General features: G+C 43.2%; 2 protein-coding genes across 8 annotated transcripts in view; one reads left to right on the top strand and one right to left on the bottom strand.

Annotated features, from left to right (window-relative positions):
* The window catches only part of LOC105196638 (zinc finger homeobox protein 4), a 233,682-nt gene that overhangs the window by 180,652 nt on the left and 31,185 nt on the right, over window positions 1–21,845 (top strand). The gene's annotated exons all lie outside the window — the stretch shown is intronic.
* LOC120358154 overlaps window positions 10,025–21,845 on the bottom strand; it is a 67,064-nt gene continuing 55,243 nt past the window's right edge. Inside the window, exon 4 of the mRNA XM_039451064.1 lies at window positions 10,025–10,849. Coding sequence (XP_039306998.1) covers window positions 10,845–10,849 — 5 coding nt within the window. The 3' untranslated portion in view covers window positions 10,025–10,844. The remainder of the gene's footprint in view (window positions 10,850–21,845) is intronic.

Raw genomic sequence — 21,845 nt, 5'->3', positions numbered from 1 at the left:
GAAATTTAAAACGTGCCCTTTTTTCAGCCAAAAAGAAACGAAGACTGACGAGGGTTAATGCCGATCACGTACCCGCGTACGCGAAACCCTTCCTCCTCTTCCCGTCTTTCGAGAGGCAAGGCTCACCCCTCGTCATTTTTCCCAATACCCAACAGTACGCATCATCGATCAGTACAGACAGCCGAAGAATCGGACTACGACGCCCAAACGCGACTCTCTTTTCAATGTTTTAATCCTCGTGTACGAATGTAAGCTTACAAACTACAGCGCTGATATTGAGGCTTAATATCAGCACGAATGTCGATGTTATTAAAAAATTGTATTACCTTTATGACAAAAGGTATTTGTATGCATATAAGTTTAATAATTCAGTTAATTATTATTGATAATGTTTAATAATTTTATTGTATTGTAACTCTCTATCATTTATAGTTGTAATACTAAAATTATTTATTCTAATTATTATTTTAACACAAACATATTATATTTAATAATAATTTTCGTTTTTTTACGAACAATTTATCATATTTTTAATCAGTAAAAGCATAAAAGAAATCAAGTAACCAGAGCGATTATTAATATTCCATTTTTATGAACGTTTATGAAAAATTTAACCTTTTATAAATCTCACAAATCTGATAAAACATAATGAACAAACTGGCACTCAACTAACGTCTGCGTGTCAACGATACTTAAGCGATGCGGTCGCTTAATTTAAAGTCTACCTAGCACTCGCGAGACGATCGTAAAACGTGTCCAGAGTGATCGACCTGCGAACTATTGTTGTCATAGTGTGCGCTATGGCACAAAAGAAACAGTCTCTCTCTTTCTCTCTCTTACCGATCGTAGTCGCACAAAGATCACTTTGATCAAAACCGTCACGAACATCTGGAGCTAGACGATCCCGTAAATACTCCACTACAGGCAAGAGACATTTGGTAATCAATCTTGATGCAGGTTTACCTACCGCATTTACAATGATCATTAATTAATCTGTACCGACAATTGCACACATTAATAAAGATATTATAAAAATTTATGAATATTCTTTTGTCAATTACCTGTTATCAAAAATCATTATAATTATTGTAATTGAAACATTGAAGCAATGTTTTAATTACACGAAAAGAAAAAAAGATGTCAATCCCGAGATTGTAATTTGCTGTTTTTTCTCGTCGTTTTATTTTTATATGATTGTAATAAGAAAATGTGGTCGTGCGTCAATTTAGTAATTTCAGCTTGTAATGATCAATTCTCCCGGATCAAACCAGAAAAGAAAAAGAGGATAATGTTCATATTAAAGTATTCACTTATCCCCGTTCATCTGCTTTGAAATTTGCCTCGGAGCAAGCTGATCCATATAGTCATCGTGCAACGATTGCTAACGACCGTACGCAATCGTGCACGGAGGATGAAAATTCCCCTCCGTTGCCGATCACGTACGACGACCCGCTCGATCGGGACGTGTCACGTACAGATAATCGTAATGGCACGCATTTTACGGATAATCCGACTGCACACGGGATGAGAGACGCATCGGTATGCATGTATTCATAACGAGTCTTCGCGGTTCTCTTTTCGTTTTGTTTAGCATATTTAATACGTTTAATATAGAAAGGAATCCTCTGACGCGCAATCAATAATACTTAACCAACGCAGACGCGTCACATTGTTAAAGAAAGGTATCGCCAATTTTTGAAACTATTTCTATATAAGAGGCAAGGAGATTTCTGTAAAAACGCAATAAAATATGCAGCGCTTGAAGATCGCGAGGAATCGCGCGACATCGTAGCGCTCGTTAAACTCGATCGGTATTCCGTTTATTCGCGATTTACCGCTGTCTATTACCGCAATAATCGAATGTGTCGATCCAGACCGTCGCGTCGCGTCGCGTCGGGCGTCCGACGATCCGAAATCGTCGGCATCGCTGCACACGCGAACGCGAATGCGATCACAAAGGGTAGGAAAGAAACTGCCCTCTTACCGATCACGTACGAAGATCTGCCCGATCGAACGTGCCACGCCATGGACAGACATCTGGATCGCGGTGCAACGTACGGATAATCATAATAGGAGGCGTTTTACGGATAATCCGCGTGCACGCCGAGTGAAGAATGCATCCAGGTATATCCCCGATGGAACTCACGGATACCCTCCACGCATACATCCCTGTGTTGGTACACACAGGTGCGAGCCACGGGCAAGGCGGTGTACAACCCGAAAACAACCGCGCGCTCACCGCTCGAGCGTTTTCACTCGGACGTTTCAGGCGGAATCAAAAGCTGCCCAAAGTGAAAAAGGTTGTCGATCCTCGTTTAAATTTAACAAATATTCACGTTGCGGAGCCGTGACTGAATCCATTATTCGGATGTTGGAAATTAAATCACGAATGAAATAAATTGAGTGACACCCGGGGAACTCGTACGTTCAGGGATCCTTTGATAACATACGAGGGCGGGGTGACGCTATACAAGGACAAAAATGACATATACGTGAAAAGAGCGAAGTGTATCTTGGAGCGTAACGAGAATCGCGAGCATACGTACAGGGAGGAAGAACACAGATCGCAGGAGCGAGCGAGCCAAATAACTCCCGTCGCATCTACATGACATGTACGATATATACATATTTACGTGCACGCATTCGTCTCGCGCAGACGTGCGGCGGGTGCACGTATAAACAATTTTACGTAGCGTAGTGTGTGCGCTAGCAACGCGCGATTCTCTACGCGCACACATCGCAGCCGATGGAATATCAGAGAGACGGAGAGCGAGAAAAGGAGAGAAGGGATATTGCGTAAAGGAAAGAGAGAGAGAAAGAGAGAGGAGACGCGTCTTTACATTTCAAATAAGTCGACTCACTCGTGTATCCAGGTTTCTTTTCCCTTCCTCGAGAGGGGGACCCCTTCTCTCCCCCATCCTTATACGTATTCATTATTGGTACGCGCCTGGTTATACCGCTCGAAACGTGCGTACCTGGCCCGAGTTCTCTTATTTGTCATAAATCAGCGCCAGATCGTACGACGACTGTCCGAGAATTCCTGATTTCGGGTCGTCGCATTTACGTCCGGGCGCGCCATTCGACATCATCATTGCAATTACGATTTCATTCCGATAAACGCTCGTCTTCTAACTCGACGGGATAATCACTCGCAATACAATTTCCAAAATTGTTAAATATATCGCAAAGAAATTTTCAACGCAAATAATTAAAATGAGGTTGTGTACTTTACATCGAAAGCAGAACGGAATAAATTGCGAAGAATTTAGTAATCGATTAAAAGTACTTTTGTCGAGAAAGAGAGAGAGAGAGAGAGAGAGAGAAAGAGATTCAAATATCTTTTTAAATTAAAATTAAATAAAAATCTGCAAGAGTATTAATCCTATCTTTAGCAAAATATTAAATTAAAATGTCTCGTTTCTCTTCTCTCCTTTCTTCTAGAGCTCACAGAGAGTTTAACAGCGACGTGCTACGTAATGCTATTACTTCTATGTCGTTTGAAGAGAGAGATTATTTGAGAAGTTTTAGTAAGCGTAGAGGTCCCCCTTTCTATCGTCGCTTTTATGCAAGTCGACGGAACAAGGTTGAAGAACCCCGAGAGGAGCTACGAACGAGTCTAACGAAGCCCAACCCAACTACCGCCGCCAAGGGCTGTCTCGTTATCTTTTACAGATAGGAAGCCCACCCTCCCACCCCCGCCCGTGCTCGCCGCCGCACCGCCCTCGTTCGGGCTTTCCACGTGGAGGAACGGGCGCCATTATCACGAGAATCCTTATTTATTGGGAATCGATCGTATTCAAATCCCCCCAGGTCCTTGCTTCGGACGAGGACTGACGCAAACTTCTTTTTCCAGTCTATAGAGAATCGTGGACCAGAAAAGGGATTTATCTGGCTCGATGCTATCGTTCGCGACATTGTCGTGTGCCTCGACAAACCCGAGGAAATTTTCTTAATCGGGGGAAGGTGTTCGCGACATGTCGAGAGTTGTAAAAATTCGTTCGTTCCGCCTGGATAGGCCTGCGTCACTAAATTCACAAGTAAGAAACGTTCCTTACTCGGACGTCTCTTCTTGGCCGAATCTTTTGGCCGCGAAAAGATCGAGGCATAAAATTTCTTTCGACAAACTTCCCGATAACCACTATGATAATTTGTAATTCGAACGATAAGCACACACGCAATACACACAAACAGGTTCGTCCGAGTTTGTTTTTCAATTACGACGCGGATGTACCGACGGCATAAAACAGGATTCAACGTTACTATCCCGAGCGTGAGATACACAAAGTAAGACGGACACCCGTAAAACGCCGTAAACAGGCGAGTTTATCTCGCGCAATCGTCACTCTCGAGTTCGTTCAACGACGCGGAGACGCTTCGGAGTGGCTTTTACGCGCGCAAGCGGTGCATCGCCTCGTGTGAAAAAGAGAAAGAAGAGGGAGAGAGAGAGAGAGAGAGACGACCACGACGACCCCGAGAACGTAATGCGGCAATAATTGTGCTTTTTGCCGTCGACAATGACGACGACGACGACGACAACGGACGAGAAAAGGAATTTTCGCCGTGCTCGTGAACACCAGCGTTAAGCACTCGCGGCGGGACGCGGACCGGGTGACTTTCGTCGCGTGCGATTATCCCGTAAATGTCAGAAGGAGCCGCGGCGGGGATCGGTGGTGCTTTTACGTGCCGCTTTTACGAGCATCCTCTAGGATGCTCTTCCGAAAAAGGGACGTCTCACTTGGCCCCGCGCGGGCACGAAGACGCTTCACGCGATAAGACTCCTGACACGACAACACGTACCCCGTTTCCTAAACTATTGCCTTTAACGATTCCGTTTTATTGCGAGAGACCGTATTGGGTTTAGCAGCTACATATTGATCGGAGCAAGATAGAGGGAATGTATCCAGTGCGGAGAGTACGATTGAAATTGCGATGATTTCAGTGTCCTCCCGCTTATACGAGACGTCACGCGGATGGAAATTGACGACACGTTCCACCACATGTCTGTTCTACTCAAATCTAATGAGTAGAAGGATCCGCAGTATGCTAAGAGAACGAAATTAAACTCGAGCGAGGATCGATAAATCGAATAAATCTTTGTATTCGTCGAAACGCTAATTCACGCAAAGTTTCCACGCCTGCCGTGGGATCAAGTACCGTTGGACGCGAGTCGTCTTCAAATCTGCCAAGGAATCTGCTCAGAAAATATTCTCTGGCAGATCCACACGATACTCCGTATCGCCCGCGAGAGATACTGTGTACTCGCCGTAATGGAAGGTAATGTATCTCGCGATCAATTTCTTACGCGCGTTTGCGTTTCGCGTAGCCTTCTCTCGCTATCTCCTCGCGCGAGGATATTATTAAGGAGGGCGGCGTCTCTCGCAGGCTGGCGCGCGGAGGAGGAGGATGCGAGGGTCGTGGAGAAAGAAAATTGACTTGAAGAAAAACCCCGTCTTGGAAGGCAGCCCGGCTCCGGGGCTCGTGTGTAAACTTTTCTGAATTTCCTTAGGCAAATATTGGCCGGGCTCGCGGGCGCGCTCGCGCAGGGTCGTGCGAGACGGTGGCTCTTGGGGGAGCCCTTAGGGCGAAGAAAATGAGATTTTTCTCCGAGACCGAGCTACGGCGCACCACTCAGGTAGGACGACAGAGGGAAGGGGCTCGAATTCGAAATTAGCTCGTATCGAGGTCGTGTACCGCCGCCGCCGCCGCCGCCGCCGCCGCGCCGTGTCGTATTACATGAGAAATATATACATATATGTGTATGTATGTATGTATACATATATACACATACACAGATACATTCGCGTATATGTACCGACGCCGTGCTCATAAAAATATTCCTTGATCGTCGCAGAAAATTCTACGGATTCTACCGAAAGTCACGTAGAAATGAGCTATCGCTCTGAGCGCATGTGCGAAACTACCAGAAACAAGGACAACGTATTTTGTGGAAACAAGTGCAGAAATATGTCGTTGCAATCCTAACAATATTAATTCGTTTTTTATTGGATATGAACAATGTGTCATTTTCATAAAAGTAAAATTTAGGAAAACCAGGACCATTTAGAAAAATATCAAGATACGTCTAATTGTTGAGAATGCGGTTACACGGTGAAAAATAGGAAATAACAATCGCATATTGCATAATTTAACAGAAAAGAAGTGCAGAGATGTAGACAAAGATTTAGAATGGAGATATTAACGTATAATAATCGCGTTAATCGTATAAACTGTCGTACTGTAATAACAAACGCGTCAGAATCGATATTGTTTCAATAAGTCATAATAACGAAGAAGAATGCTTGTTGCAAACTTTCTGGCAACAATCCCTCAAATTTCTCGAGAAAAGATTGTAACACGACGTCCGGAATATCTTTAATATCCTCAGTATTCTTCGATTATTGAACGTAGCCGCGTACGCAGATACTTGGACAATAACCCGTAGGCGAATTCCTCGAGATCTATAAGGGAGCCTAGATTATAGCCAGGGAGTAGTGGTGGTAGTATTATAAGACCTGGAGGTGGTTCCCGAGGGTGAAGAGGGTCTCGCTGCCAGTGGCTCGCTGTCGGGGGTGGATGGAACGGCAATCATCCCTACTTGATGAGTTTTTCTTATTTTCCCGGTGGAGTTTTAAAAATGGCCGCTTGGCATGCAAGTCTGCTCGCGACTCTGGTCTCTTGGATTTATTTCGATTACTTTTTTTCACCCTCGTACACGAAGCCATCCGTGTCATTCTCCTCGTCCCCGTTCGTATCACGTTCGCACACATTTACTCGTCCAGTGTCTGGGAATTTAGATTCTCCTTCGGTGGCTCGCATCTCTGCGACGCTCGAGATCTATTCGCGTTTTCCTTGGAACTCTTTTATACAGGATTCACATTGTTGCATTCAGTAGATATTCAATTTAATATTGTACTCGTGCATGTTACATCAATGGATAAAATGAAATTAATTTATCATTTACTACACTCCTTTCCCGTTTTAAATTAATAAATATTATTTATTAAAGTCACTTCTCACTTGAGAGAGGTTTTTAATACTGACAATTATTTTTATATCGATATTCAATCGAGTTATTTCGACAGCTTCATTACTCTTCTTTACTCTAATGCGGTAGAATCGTCAGCTTTGATTAACAAGACTACAGATACGCGGGCGAAACATTCATAGATCTTAGAGCGAGTCTAACGGACAGGATATAACAGGATCTGTGTGTCGAGCAATCATCGAGTATTGAGCGAAAGATTACATTAGTAATAAGCCATTGATATTTCATAGGGCAGGGATGCTGTATCGCGGCGGCGCACACGCACGTATCACGACCTCACGGACCAGCTCCCAGGAGATCTCAATCAAGGCGAAAAATAATTTTTATCTCGACCCACGTCAGAGACCGCTCCAATAATCTTCGCCGGTTCTGATCAAACTCCCTCGCACGATCAATGAACGTTTACACATACAAAACATTTTTCTTTTTTTTTTCCATATCTAATTAGGTAAGATCGAAAATCTTCATCTATATTTTGTATTGCACAATTGGTCCAAATATCTGGGCATCGTTAGTGCGATCGTACATCAGTGTAAAGAAAATAGAGACAATACTTGAGTTGTATTGAAAAGAGGGAGATCAAAAATCGCATCCGATCGTTGTCGGGCGATGCTCCTCATCGCAATCAAATTTAAAGGAAAAGAGAACGATCGACACGAGCTTTTCCGCTAGCAGCGGAACCTGTTTTTCTCGCATCGTTATCGTCGTTGTCGTCGTTGTCGTCGTCGTCTTGAGGGTGCCTCGAGATCATTAGGTAGGAAATCGCATCGAGAAAGAAGGGGCTCGATGCGACGATCGCGCGGCGGGAATGAATTTTTTGAAGGATCGTCGTTTTCACGAACGGTTGAAGGGACGAGGACGAGAGAGAGAGAGAGAGAGAGAGAGAGAGAGAGAGAGAGAGAGAGAGGGGACGTGGTTGGCAGCCTGAGATCTCGCCGTCTCACCTCCTACTCTCTTTCTCCTCCTTTCTCCCTCATCGTTTCGTCACACCTCCGCACCTCCTTTGTTTCAGCCGCTTCGCCCTCGGTTTTTCATACGGCTTTTTGCCCGCGCGTTTCGCCACTTAACTCCGGTAGTGTCGCGTCATCGCCGTGGCCGTCCAACGGAGCCACTAAGGACTTCGCGCGAGGATATTGGTGGTATGCGAGAGAGACGTCTGGTCCATCTCTACCTTTGATCCGTTCTCCCCCACTCCCCCCCCCCACCTCCCTCTTTCTTGTTAAATCTTTCCTTCGTCGGATCTAATATCACGAAGGTCTCTCGCGATGTAACGACGAGGGTTAATCCGCTGAAGACATCACGAGTTAAATTAGATCCATATTGTTTATTAACGTAAAACTCTTTCGTATGAGTCAGTTATAAAGGAAAAAAAAAGATTATGGTTTTTAGAAAGAAAGTAATAAAGATTCTCGATATTAAAAATATAATTTAAAATTAGTATCGGCAAGTGAGACCTTCATCCAAGAGTGTAAGGTTTTATTAAAAGAATTTTCGCAGATGATAACTTGAAACAAAAAATCTCACTGCTTATCTTAAATATTTTATATATGCGAACAGTTCATACATGCTCATATAGCTTCTAGTTTAAATTGTTGCTTTGCGAAAGGTTTGACTTTCTCATATAGCCTAAACTCGTGAAGCACTTTTGAAAAATGTTGAAATATTACGCTTGATGTGTACCTCTACTACCAATCACGAAGCTATCACGAACCTTACTTTTCATTCACAATAATTGCCGTTATTGCAATTAGGTTGTCATGAGTTATTGCATAGTGTACATGATGAGAACGAATTACATTCTCGAGCTTCCGCGATTACAGCGTGTCCAATAACGTATTGGAATCTAATTTTGCCTTAATAGAAATTCAAGTGGGACCGTTAAGACAAATTTAGAAGCTAATTGATGACAATGTACCTATATTATCGTGGCAGAAAGAGCATTGCCGTATTAAGGTTCGTCTCTTTTCTTTTTCTTCCCCGTTTTCCTTTTTATGGTTTAAAAAAAATCTGATATAAAAAAAAATCGCTTTTCATCTGAAACGCAAAGGGCGCGGATTTCTTCTTCAGCAGGTTTTTTTCAGAGACTTCGAAAGAAAATCGAATCCAACCGCAAACTATCCTGCCTCTTCCTACGACTATTGTTTCATTCTCGTGTTTTAACAAGACGAGACAAAGAATAACGACGGGATACCGAGAGCGCGGGACAATTAACTTAAAATGCATTGGCCTGATTGAGAAAAGGTTCGTCCGGGCGTCTGACCGTCTGTCTGTGAGCATGTCTGACAACGTCGAGCATAGCCGTCTGAATGGGCTTGGAATGCGCCGCTGCTCCCTCTTCCCTTCCCTCTCTGGCCCCCTCTCGCCCTAACATACCGCCGATGTATTCCCTTTATACGCAAACTCGTATACCTGGTTCCTCACCCACGCCATATATAGGACTCCCCATCCAGTGATGGATACGAACGAGGCATGAACACCGACCGTTTTCGGAAAACATCGATAATCGCCGTCACCGCGGTTTGCACGGCTCATCAAACCTAACGTTCGACAATAGTGTGCCGCGCAAAGAAATAGTTGCGCTAATTCGAGAAAATTACTCTCTGTGGATTTAATTGGAGCGTTGACTGTGGATAGTTTCGAAAATCATGAGCCTTCGATTACGCCCGTGAATACGCCGCGGTATGATTTATTAATTCAATGAAGAACCATTTCCTGCACGCGAGTCGCTCGTTCTGTTAACTTCATTAACCGTCGGTCTACGCCATGCGAGAATAAAAAGTGTATTCAGGCAGTATACGAGCGATGTCATTCATTCTATATCTCTATCAAGACGTTATTAGGGCAATCGTTTAGTGCAATTTGTCTTTCCTTGAACGTGAAATGTATTTGTCACAAAAATATCTCTGAGCTTACCAAATTGATAATCCTATTTCGCAAGCAAATATGAATAAATTGCTAGGAAATATTCTCTCAAATTACCATATTTTCATAGTTCTAAGAATTTTTGAACGTTTGGAGCCTATATGACAACGGTCGTTGAAAGACTGTATTTTTTACCCTTTGAGAAAGTTTGATTTCGACTCTTCGATCACGCAGGACATAATATTGTAATATAATAATCCTGTAAATCTAAGCGCGAATTTTATCATGAGTAATTAGTCGAGAAATGAAAAAAAAAATTAACTTGAACGCAAACAGAATTTTAAACAAAATTTATAAAAGTTATTCTTGTTACGATATACGCCGGGACGAACATGAATGCATTTAAAAGAAACACTTCTTCATTATGATACAATCTTCTGCTGCCGATAATGCGGCGAAAGAAGAACGGTCCCTGGACCCGCGCAAAAAGATCCTATTGAAAATCAGGGTTACGCGATTATGTGCTCGCCGATCCAGAACCCCCAACCTCTTCCAATTATCCCGAAACTATTGTCCTTCCGCCTTGCGATCCTCGGTCAATATCTTCCCTTTCATGCTTGGTTCCTCGCGAAAGGAGCACAAAGGAGCGGGTTCCTTCATGGCAGAGCTACGACGCACTGATTAAAAATTATCACCCACCGACTACAAAGGGGGCACTTGCTGTCCCCTTCCTTCTCTACACAGTTCTCCTCTACCATCCCCTGCTTTCTTTTCTTTTTCCTCTCTCGCCGACACTTCGTCTTCTTATTTATCTCGCCCTGGTCTCCGCGAAAGCTAAACAAGCCACGGCCGTTGAGCTTGCGGCCGAGGAAACTTGGCAGACGAATTAAAAGTTACAGTCCTTCTTCTTCCTACGTAAGATGCGAGTTTCGGTTCGTCATTCTATAGTTGGGAGAGAAAAAGAAAAAGCGATCATTTAAATGAATATTCTCGTCATAAAAGATACGATGAGATACCTCATTTTTATTGAAATGCATAGCAGAATTTTTATACTAGCATTAACAATATTATCATCCGTTTTCACGCATGTTACTACTCAACACTTGGTAATAATGATAGACCAAGTATATTGTATAATGATAATAATCAAGCTAACAGTACAAAGTATTACACAATTTAATATTGTTGAACATGACAGAGTATTCCCCAGATTATCCTACATTTTTAATCCTACATTTATAATTTTTCATAAGCTGAATAAAATTACGATGCATTACGTTAAATACCTTTTGTCATTTAAATTTCATTGAGGGCAAACAATTACGTAAATTCAAAGGCCCATTATGTTTGGCGAGTGCAACGGGACTTTGGGGATTTTAACGATGCCATTCGGCAAAGCATCCTGCGTTCTCTTTCCTCGACGGACGGGGAGGATGGAGTACCGCTGGATTGACAGAATTCTAGACCGTGATTCTTCACTTTCGCGGGACGATAATAAACGCGCCTTTCAATCATTATTTAATTCCCTCGCAACCGGTATTTAATGTGAGGTTTCGTCATAATGGCATGTTAATCGCCACAGGAGAGAAAACCGCTACCGCGCTGCCTCCGTACGGACTGCCCCGGCTCCTCGATCCTCAGGATCGATCCTTCCTTTCTGACGTACACACGAATACGCCCATCGGCATTCACGAGCGTCGGTCACGAAAGGGGCCGTGACTCGCGACGTGATTCGCACGTATCGTTGCCCTCACGATAATCCCAATGCCAGTGAACTTTCAATCCCGGAGGAGCTTCGGGCTAACCGGCACTGAATTCCCGCCATCACCCAGTCATTGCCATCCGCTTGCTAACTGGCGCATCGCCGATCGAATGTTGTGCTTGCATTCATCCTCACGATCGTACAATGAACAAATATTTATGAGACAATTAAGACGGCCGTACTCCGATGAATACCAAGAAAAATCTCATTTATTCGACAATATTTTCCTTTTATGACTGGACGTATGTGGGTGCAATAATTATCTCACATATTTCCTAAAGTAAAGATTCTCATTAACTTCAATTTTAATTTAATTTATTGATATTCTTTATGCGAAAAAGTAATTTTTTACGCATTCGTACATAATGTAATTGGAGCTCGCGGTCAGTCGCGGTCCCTTTAACTCGCGCGTAATCTCGAAAATTTCGAATGCACCGCGTCAAACGAGTCGCCAGCCAGTCGGCACGGAATTATACCGAGGCATTGAAATGAGTTCTAGGAATCCGGGTAGAGGGCTTCACTGTCTTAGGTGCCGTCCTGGAGTCCACGAAATTGATGACTCGTCCTAGCCCAGTCTATTGTGTCTAATTTGCTAATTTTAGACAGAGGTCATTACGAAGAATATCGTTCGGATCCCCACGTGGGGATCGCAAAGATTCGTTTTATACATCCGACTAAACTTTTAAAATATATTCGCGTTCCACGAGGAGACACCGCAATAACGAGATTTGCATAAATGACAAATCGCAAAAACGTCCGCGAATTTTGAAAAATCGGATATCATATGTAATTTCTTCATCAAAATTACCATTATCAATTCGAACATGAATTATTAATAACATGGACCCGGATCATCAAAGACTCTCAATGAAGCAACCCGCATACGTTTTATAAAATATAATTTTTACCCGGTACATTTCAATCTCGCATTTAAGGCAATACTACGCAACAAACGTCCAAAGGGACGACACTTGTGCACGTGCGTCCTCGCTGAATCAGCATGAAGAAGCGTGGCGCGACATAACGACTCGTTTGACATTACTTGTTTTTAATAACTAATCCGATGTGCGCGATCGACTGTATTTTCAGTGCGTCACGATAAACATTAGATCCTAAAACAACTAACTAGAGAGAAACGTATTCATGCCATGCAATCCAACGTAAAAGAATTTATGATATATTATACTATAAAATATCATAAGTTCGATACATTATATAAATATCCGATATTAAGCTGCTCCCCTCCTCGGTATTTTTTCGCGCATTGCTTAAAAGTGATATTCTCTGTTTAAATCTTGGTGATAGTTCCAAGCACGTCGCTGAATTTCGATACGAGGTGGAGAACGCGTGATTTGGCAGTGCACGAGTCTGCCACCCGGCCGCACTATAAAAACCTTATCGGCGATCTTCCTGCGGCTCGAGTGGGGACGCTTAATATTAATGTCTCCTCTCTCGCGGAGGTATCCCTGCATTCGTGCATACCGGGTGTGCCAGGAGAAAATCGCCATTCATTTCAGGTGTGTATCGATTCTCGTTCACAGTTCGCCAAAATTATCCGGCAATTATCCGAGAGTGATTTAATATTATCTCTATTTCCATTGGTATAATGAAAGAGTACAATGATTTTAATTTGAATGTAAGCACTCTTCTCTTTTTTATATACATATAATCTTGTGCACACACAAGATTTCACAAAATTGAATTTTTAAATTTACCTTTTTAAAAATTGAATTCTTTATCAGTTGAAAAATTATCTTTTTGCACATATTAAAAGATAGATCTCCTCTAAATGATTGATTAGATAAACATATCGTTTATAACAAAAGTTTTTTATAAATTTTATAATAAATACACAGAAATGGAAAGAGAGATTCTACAGCAGTTTATGTCGAATTAATGTGTCAATCGCGTGGTAAGTAATCGCAACTTGACTCACGTCAACCTTCGAACTTACTTGACCCAGAACGAAATGAAGTCAGTCTTTGACGTAGCCTTGATCTTTCGCGATCTTTCATCCTTGCACCACACCGAGGATCACTCGCAGATACCAAAGACTCGAAATCGTCATTAATTTCACCGTGATTCCGCCCCACCAATCGCTCCGGAGTCTCCTGCTCCGCTCCGTTCCGGGCATCATGACTTTTACCTCTAATTGCGAGTCACCTCGCCCAGGGACTTTTCGCAAGACAGACCGTTGCACGCAAAGGTCATCGAGTCGTTTACGAAGGAGCAAATGTTATCCTTAAGGCGCGATAACGGCCGTCATGATGAAGTGGAAATGCTTGGCACGTTGTTAATCAGAAAGTCGATGCTTCAGGAGAAGAGAGACCGAAATCGGTACAAAGAAATCTCAACTCCCGCGATCAGGATCTTCTTACATAATTATGATAAATGCCGCTCTCAAATTTACTTTATTCGATCGATATAACGGGAGAGACAATTATTTTTTAACAAATAATTCGCTCTTAACATATCACTGTCCGAAAATGAAGTAGTAACGTTAACAACGATACGCAAGGCCTTTGCTCGCTGATGCTATAAAGATCGCGATCAATTGTAACGAGCATATGACGATAACTATCTCATCCATCGTCATCTATTCGATTCGCGCAAGTTCGTAACCCTGGACCACCCTATATAAGATCTCGTGGTCGCATATATAGCCGTGCACCAGGTACCAACGTCTCGCATCCCCCAGTATAACGTATGAACACCACGGGCCCGAGGTAGTATAGGAGTTTAATTGGTGGTAATATGAATCCGCGTAATATAAACCGCCATCAGTCTCTCGCCGGGAGAGTGAACGAGCGAGAGGAGAGGACCGACGGGCGGATCGGAGCGGAGGGCGAGAGAAGGAACACGCGCGCGGCCCGAAACGGTGTCTCCACCTTCGTAATACCAACGGCTCTTTTTATCACTGTCGCGAGATTTGGTGCTCTTTAAGCGCACCGATCGTTGATTACGCGAACGATAATTCACGCAGAGCGGACGGGAACTCTGGCGCGGTTAATCGAGACCTCTTATCGGACGAGAGCGAATGAGCCTTTGTTGCTGTTAAGGGTCAATGACAATAAGAGAATCTCGAGAGAATATATAATTGTATATACATAGATTTTATCCTCCAGTGGCATTAAATTGTTCTACGATTGACAAATTTTTAACTAAATAGAGTAGTTTTTAATTGCCATTAGACGTGCGTTAAAAAAAGTTTTATCGGATCATTAAGCATATTAAAACTGATATCATTGAACTGTTAGTTGAAGAAACGCAATAAATTGTCCAAGTCGTTAAGATAAGAAAAAAACCAAGATTTGCGCCAGATCACAAAAGCATTCAATAGAAAAGCGCGACGGAGAAACTGAAGATGCACAAAATCCCGCGGGAAAGCCCGAGAGCGAGAAGTCGTTGACAAAAAAAAATTACATTGCTCGCAATTCTGGAGCCGCGAGAGGAAGGGAGGGAGGGAGAGAGAGGAGGAGAGAGAGAGAGAGAGAGAGAGAGAGAGAAGAAGGTTCGTTGACTTTCCAGGGACGCGACCCCAGCGCGATCGGTGGAAGATAAATACTCGAGCGGGCGCGGAGGAGGATTCCCGAGCGTTTTCCTCCGGCAACGAACCACCCCGCCATTCCTCAGAGTCCTCCCGTTCGCGCGCCCTCCCCAAGGATCCCACGCATTTTCTCTAATGTATTCACAAATCTTCGTTCTAACGCGGCGTTATCATTCTCCCAGCAGCCCCGGCCGTCTTGTACGGCGACGATAGTGGTGTGCGCTGCTCGCCCATGTATACGTGCAGCTGGTATGGTTCCAGTATGCGAGAGCGGCGCGACGCGAATGCCCCTTTTTTCCACCCTCCGTCGAGGGGTGGAATTCATTTCGCGGCCCAACGCCCTCGACTCCCACGAACGGCACCGCCGCCGTTCGATTGCTTCGATTATCCTTACCTTATTCCTCGAAGCTCATCCCTTCAGCCGTTCCCCGACCATTACCGGCGCTGGGAGTTTGCTTCTTACCCTCGATCTCGATTCACCATTCTCGTTCCGCGACATCGAAAAGCATCCCTATACGTCGCGACGACGACGCACATACTACGATGCGAACTCGCGGTCGCGAAAATCCATTGCCGCAGGTATACTCGGAAATCTCAGATGGATCTTACCGGAGAAGTGGTTGGAGCATTCTAGAAATTCACGAAAGGAAAGAGAGATTGGCCAGAATTAAAGGTAGTCGATTGAAAAGTTAGTAATGTGAAAGTGCTGTGTAATATCCCGTTTTAAACCCGTTTTAGTAGATTGTAAAAAGTAGATATTTATATTTACCGTAGAAATTACGCGGAGAGAGTAATCGAAAAACTCGATTATATTCGGAACTTTGAAATCTATTTCTTGCGCATCTCTACGTTCCTTTCGTCATTCGGTGCATCATTTTGCAGAGGATAACGAGAGTATTCATATTTCCTAAAAAAAGTTTTCTCAAATCTCTAGAATAAATATGCTCCGTTTCGATTCAGAATTTTACTGCATGTTACACATATTTAACGGATTAAATTCTCGAATTCAATTAAGTATCTATTTTAGCAACATCACAGTTGAAGTAGTCATAACGTCTTTACATTTTGTTTTGCCTTGGAAGAAAAAAAAAAGTATAATAATGCTAAGCGACCATCCATTTCCATTATAATTTCAACTCTCGGGGCTCCCTCTCGACTTTTCATAAAACTTTACGTCTCCGGTTACGTACGTCGTCGGGGCACGAAGGCGTACGTATTCATAATCGACTTGCCGCGGGTATATGCAGGATATTTCGAGGGTGGAGGTAGGAATATATTCCCGACAGGACACCGCACCAGAGAAGGGACGGGGGAGTTAAATTCGCGTCGTCATTCCGGAATATGAGATTTCCAGGAGCGCCGCCGATGGGTAGCTGGGAGAGGGTCAGGCAGGACACGCGGGGTCGCGAGTCCGTAAGGAGGGGGTGGAATTTCAGGGATGGATAAGGCGGATGGCCGCGCGAGCTGCGCTCTTCCGTATGTAAGCCGCATAAGCGAACGAACGACGCACATGTGTGCGACACTACGTATCTACAATGAGAGAGGGAGAGGGGGAAAAAGAGAGAGAGAGAGAGAGAAACAGCGGAGAGGACATTATTGGATTCTGAGCATTCCCGGAGTTATTAAAATTCGGAGCCAGCCGCGAGGAACACGGCGGCGCGGGATTCGCGGGGAATGGAAGGATCCGAACGGAGTACGAAAAGCCACCCCGTCGTGAAAGAGGGGCGAGACGCTTCCACGAGAATATTAAACTCCCGATACCAGCTGCCCCTCTTTTAAGAAGGGCCCTCCGTTTCCTCGGGCATAACAACTTGCTCGCCCGCGCGACCGGCTAAACCACGAAAAAGAGAATAAGAAATGGGGAGATTGCGTCTCGGAGACGAGACACTTAACAGGGTGGAAAGTTAGCTGGGGATCGCTCGAGATGGATACTCGCAATTCCCGCAAACATGTTGCTCGTTACGACCACGAGCTTGTCCGACTTGGTTAAATTTAATTTATGTTCAACAAAATTAGCACTCGACAAATTTCTTTTAATTACAAGTTCTCCGCGGTGCGATAATCGTACTACTTAATCATATTTGTATTTTATAAGGCTAAAACGGAATACTTGAAATCAAATTACATTTAAAAAAAATTAAACGTTTATTTATTGTGTAATTTATTATTGTTTAATAATACTCGAAGAGCAGAGTGTTCGTTCGCGTGAAAAAAAAAAGTTAAGAGACCAACAAACGCAGTCATTTATTAATCGTCTTGTGCCACGTGCAGCAATTGCCCATAAATCTGTCAAAGTTATTATTACGTTAACTTAATATTTATAATTGAGGTAACTCTCGCAAATCGATCGTATTAATTTATTAAGACCTTGCAAGCTAAATCCGGTGATGTCCAATGTCCGATTCGCCGTGACCCCGCAAAGCCATTTTCCTTTCGCTTTTAACGTAAACGGACTATTATCGAGGAGAGGCGATCGATCATCCGAGCCAATAACAAATGTCCTCGTCGAAGGTAGCTCTCTCGACGTCGCGGCAAACACAAAAGACGACGGCGAATTTTCAAGAGGGTCCGCCTGGAAGGGACGCGATCCACAGGATTCACCTTCACGCGAGGGCCGGATTCGGAATCCACAGGGTGGGGCAGCCGAATGTAGATTTCACCTACGGCTACGCGATCGCATGTGAGCAAATATAGAGATATCCTCGACGTAATCTGCGTAATCGCCGGATGACGTCGTTCATCGATCATGTCGCGACAATAAACCTAATATGATTTAGCGCGCGGAGCAATATGGCCGGAGAGACGACAGTAGACCGTGCTTGAGTCGTGCACGTGATTATCCGGCGGTTCCATTATTTCGAAAACACATTGTACACGTGTGCCATTGTGCCGGCAAACGATCGCTTCCAATTGCCATTTATATGCGGTACGTCTATCCGTAACTACGTACAATCCGTTAGTCATCCTTTGCTCGCACTAGCTCTTTCGTGACAATGCAGCTTAATCATACGTGTGCGTTACCATTAATAATTATTATTAACAATGTACACATGTAATAATACGTAATGTTTCGTATGTTCGATTGCACGTCAAATTATTAAGTGTTGAGAAAGAACGGTATAAATACGAGAGGTCAGTTAAATGTGTAAAATTATTGGTGGCAACTTGCATGTTTATAACATGATGAATTCTTACGGAAAAACATTTTTTTTTTAATAAGATATGTAATTCTAGCAAAATCCTTTCCATAGCCTTTCAATAAGTGATTGGTGATGTAAAGCCGATTACAGCCTTGGCTTACACGTGTGTTTCATGCAGCGACGAAATGTCGAATAAGTTTTATGAATCGCAAAGACAAGGGAAATTATGATCGATAAACTCGTAAATTTTAAATTGTGTGAACTCAGTCAAAAACTTGGATCCTTGGGACCAATTCGCATTATTCTCAGTACCCTCTTTTTTATCAAGTATATGGAGCGTACATTTTTCAACTGCTAAAACTGATCGATTAATTACAATATTGCATTACACTTTTGCTTATAAAATCAGAGGTTCTGACAAAATTGAAATAATAAAAATAAATACAAAAAGAGAGAGAAAAGAGAGGAAGAGAGAGAGAGAGACAGAGAGAGAGAGAGAAAAGTGAAAGAATAAAAATAAATACAAAAAGAGAGAGAAAAGAGAGGAAGAGAGAGAGAGACAGAGAGAGAGAAAGAAAGAGAGAGAAAGCTATAAAGATTTAAAGAGAAAAGAAAAAAATGTTACATTTGTATGCATAATAATTACAAAAAAATCTGATATTAATTAAATAATAATAATCGTAATCTTAGGTATGTAATTCAGTTCTTCCTAACGGTGGCCTTGGATTTCAGACTTGTCTTCATGTAATTCAGTTAATGAAATCTATGTACAAAAAAAAAAAAAAAACAGCAGAGAAACGTTTCGATTATGAAAAAGATTACGACTAAACAAAAATCGCAAGGAATTAATTATTTTCGTCCATTACACAGAAGTGTGAAAATACAATATCTTTGTTAAGCTAATTTCCTCGTGAAAATGGCCGTGCCTCGCATAAATAAATTTCACCCTGCACAAAGCACGGAGCATACGTGCAAATAGAACCTCCGGGGATTACGATCCAGCGGGAAAAACGAAAGACGGATGAACCCTCGCGTGCGCGCGCGTTTGATTTTTGGGCTGGCATTGCTGCCTGTCGGTCCGGAAGAAAAGCCTTTAGAGAGTTTTTCCGCCTGGCAGGATCAGCCGAATATTCGTGGTTCTCGAGCGAAAGATGGCGGGCCTATCCAATCCGCTTTTTCATTTCCGTGATTGCTATTTTAAATAATTGCATCCCTCTATACCACTCCCTCGCCAAACAGTTTTTGCAATATATATTTCGCTGTAGAACCGTTTGCCGCGAACCATTCGTTTCCGCGCAACACTCTGTGAACCGTGAATGTAAAATAATTTGCGATTTTCAATTAAATGCGTCCGAGAATTTATTGGCAAAATGCGTTTCCAATGCACTGCCAATAATTACAGCAATCACGATTACCGGTCTTTCATCGATGATACTTTTACAAACGGAAGGCATAAGGGATTATACGTACATCGTGATTACTAACTTTTAAAAATATTGCAAATAAAGCATTGCATCATAAAATTCGGTATACTAATAATCAGAAAATATTATTTGCAACATTTCGTAAATTAGAAGCTGGGCTTTTACAAAGGGTCTTCCGGATCAGAGTGCACGGAGAGGTCGGCCATTAGACATTTTTTAACAAGCTGTCGCAGGGGGAGAATATCATGTTTCTGTAAAGCCAGGCATCTCTCTCGGCCAGCCCTTCGGCCAAACTTCCCCTTGAACTTCATTCACCGTGCCGACCCCTGTAAACGATCGATCGTCTTCGTAACGTCGCCCTTCATTGTTTCCGACACCCTGATGCCAGCGGCGGGAAAAAATTTACATCACCGTCCATTTTCGACGTGTATCCTCTTAGCTCAGGGTAAACTCGGAGCGCAGCGATGATACCAAGCGAAGGATAAAATCTCATCGAAAGCGACAGCTGATTCCAAGAGATCGTTAACCACCTTACGAAATTACCTTAAGATATTACATCGAATATAATGATGGAAACTCATTTAATGTTTCTATGCAATTAACCCCTAATGGAATAGTGATATAAATAAAATTCTGTTACTATCTTTGCGTAACGCATCAAAGAAATTCTGTTCTCTTTTTTTCTTAAATAATAAATATCTGTCATTTAATAAAGTAGTTGGATTTTGCATGGAATACTTTTGTAACTTTCTTAGTTCTCGGAATGAAGATAATATGAATCTGAAAATTGAATTCTGTCTCTATTTCTGAATAGGACGAGAGTAGGGCAAGGGGGAAAGTGGGATAAATAGGAAGAAAGGGGATGTGAAGTATCGGGGCACACAGTGACGACTGTCGTGCGAGACGGCCCTCACGAATCGAAATCGCTCGATGAAGGCGAGCCGCGGGAGACAACGAGCGGGAGAAAAGAGAAGGAGCAGGGAAAGAGGAAAGAGACGAAAGGGTGTTCCGGAGAGACGGGTTGTGCGGTAAGGAGTCGGGAAGGAGGAAGAGGAAGAGGGACAGAAGCGCTCCGAGCAAGTGCTAAGCCCGATGCCGAGAGTGCCCAGGCTAAGCCCGAAGGCAGAAAGAAAGGTTTTATCTGCTCGCAGTTATTTATCGCTTTCCGTTGTAGCGGTGGCGTCGGGGCACGACCAATCAGAAGTCAGTATCCCCGGGTACCAGTCCGCGCCATCCGCATACATTATCGTGCGGAGCCTCGGCCATTGTCTTTCCACCGTTGTAAATCACATTTTATTCCCTCGCTTACGGTTTCGTTTTATTTATTTGTCGGAGAAACGTATCGCTACCGTACTCGTGGCCAACTCGCGCGCTCCCACACGTATATGCGCGCACATACGCACACGCGCGCGACTGTACGAGGACAGACGAGAGCGCGAACACGCTTGTGTAGGTGGACACACGTGCAAAATCGAGAGACACGTATTTTACAACATGTGTGCGAGAACGCAGACATGTACAAGCGAGGGGAGAGGGAGGGGGAGAGGAGAAAGAGAAAGAGAGAAAGAGAACAATGTGCTCCAAGTTGGCTTCGCCTCTTGACCGCAGAACGTGTGAGAGGAAAGGGGGCCAGGGGACCGCAACGAACGACTTCGATTTTTATTAAGCACCCGAGTCCGACCGTCGTCGACGACTGTTTAACCAAATTCCATCGCTAGATCATCCCGCCGCGCTGTGCTCCTGCAAAGATTCATTCCAACGTTCTTTTCTCTCCTCCTCGCGCATCACTTTTCTTACCATCGAATCGTTATTACAGGAAAAGAAATAAAATTAAAAATTTTAATCGGATTATTGTTCAAAATTACACTTAAAAAAATAATGAAGTTATTTGGTCTTTAACTTTAAATTTAATTACGCAAATAGCGTCGAAAAGAATCTATTTTTAATAACGATTTTTAATAACGACTACTTTATCATATTTAAAAATTTATAATAAATCGAATAAACGTAACGTTCGATCTGAAACAGAAGCGGCGCGCTATCCATCCAGCGAAAATGGATTGAT

This window comes from Solenopsis invicta, chromosome 6 (genome assembly GCF_016802725.1).
Source record: "Solenopsis invicta isolate M01_SB chromosome 6, UNIL_Sinv_3.0, whole genome shotgun sequence".
NCBI lineage: Eukaryota > Metazoa > Arthropoda > Insecta > Hymenoptera > Formicidae > Solenopsis > Solenopsis invicta.
Note: the sequence above shows the minus strand (reverse complement) of the source record. Positions and strands in the feature narration are given on the sequence as shown.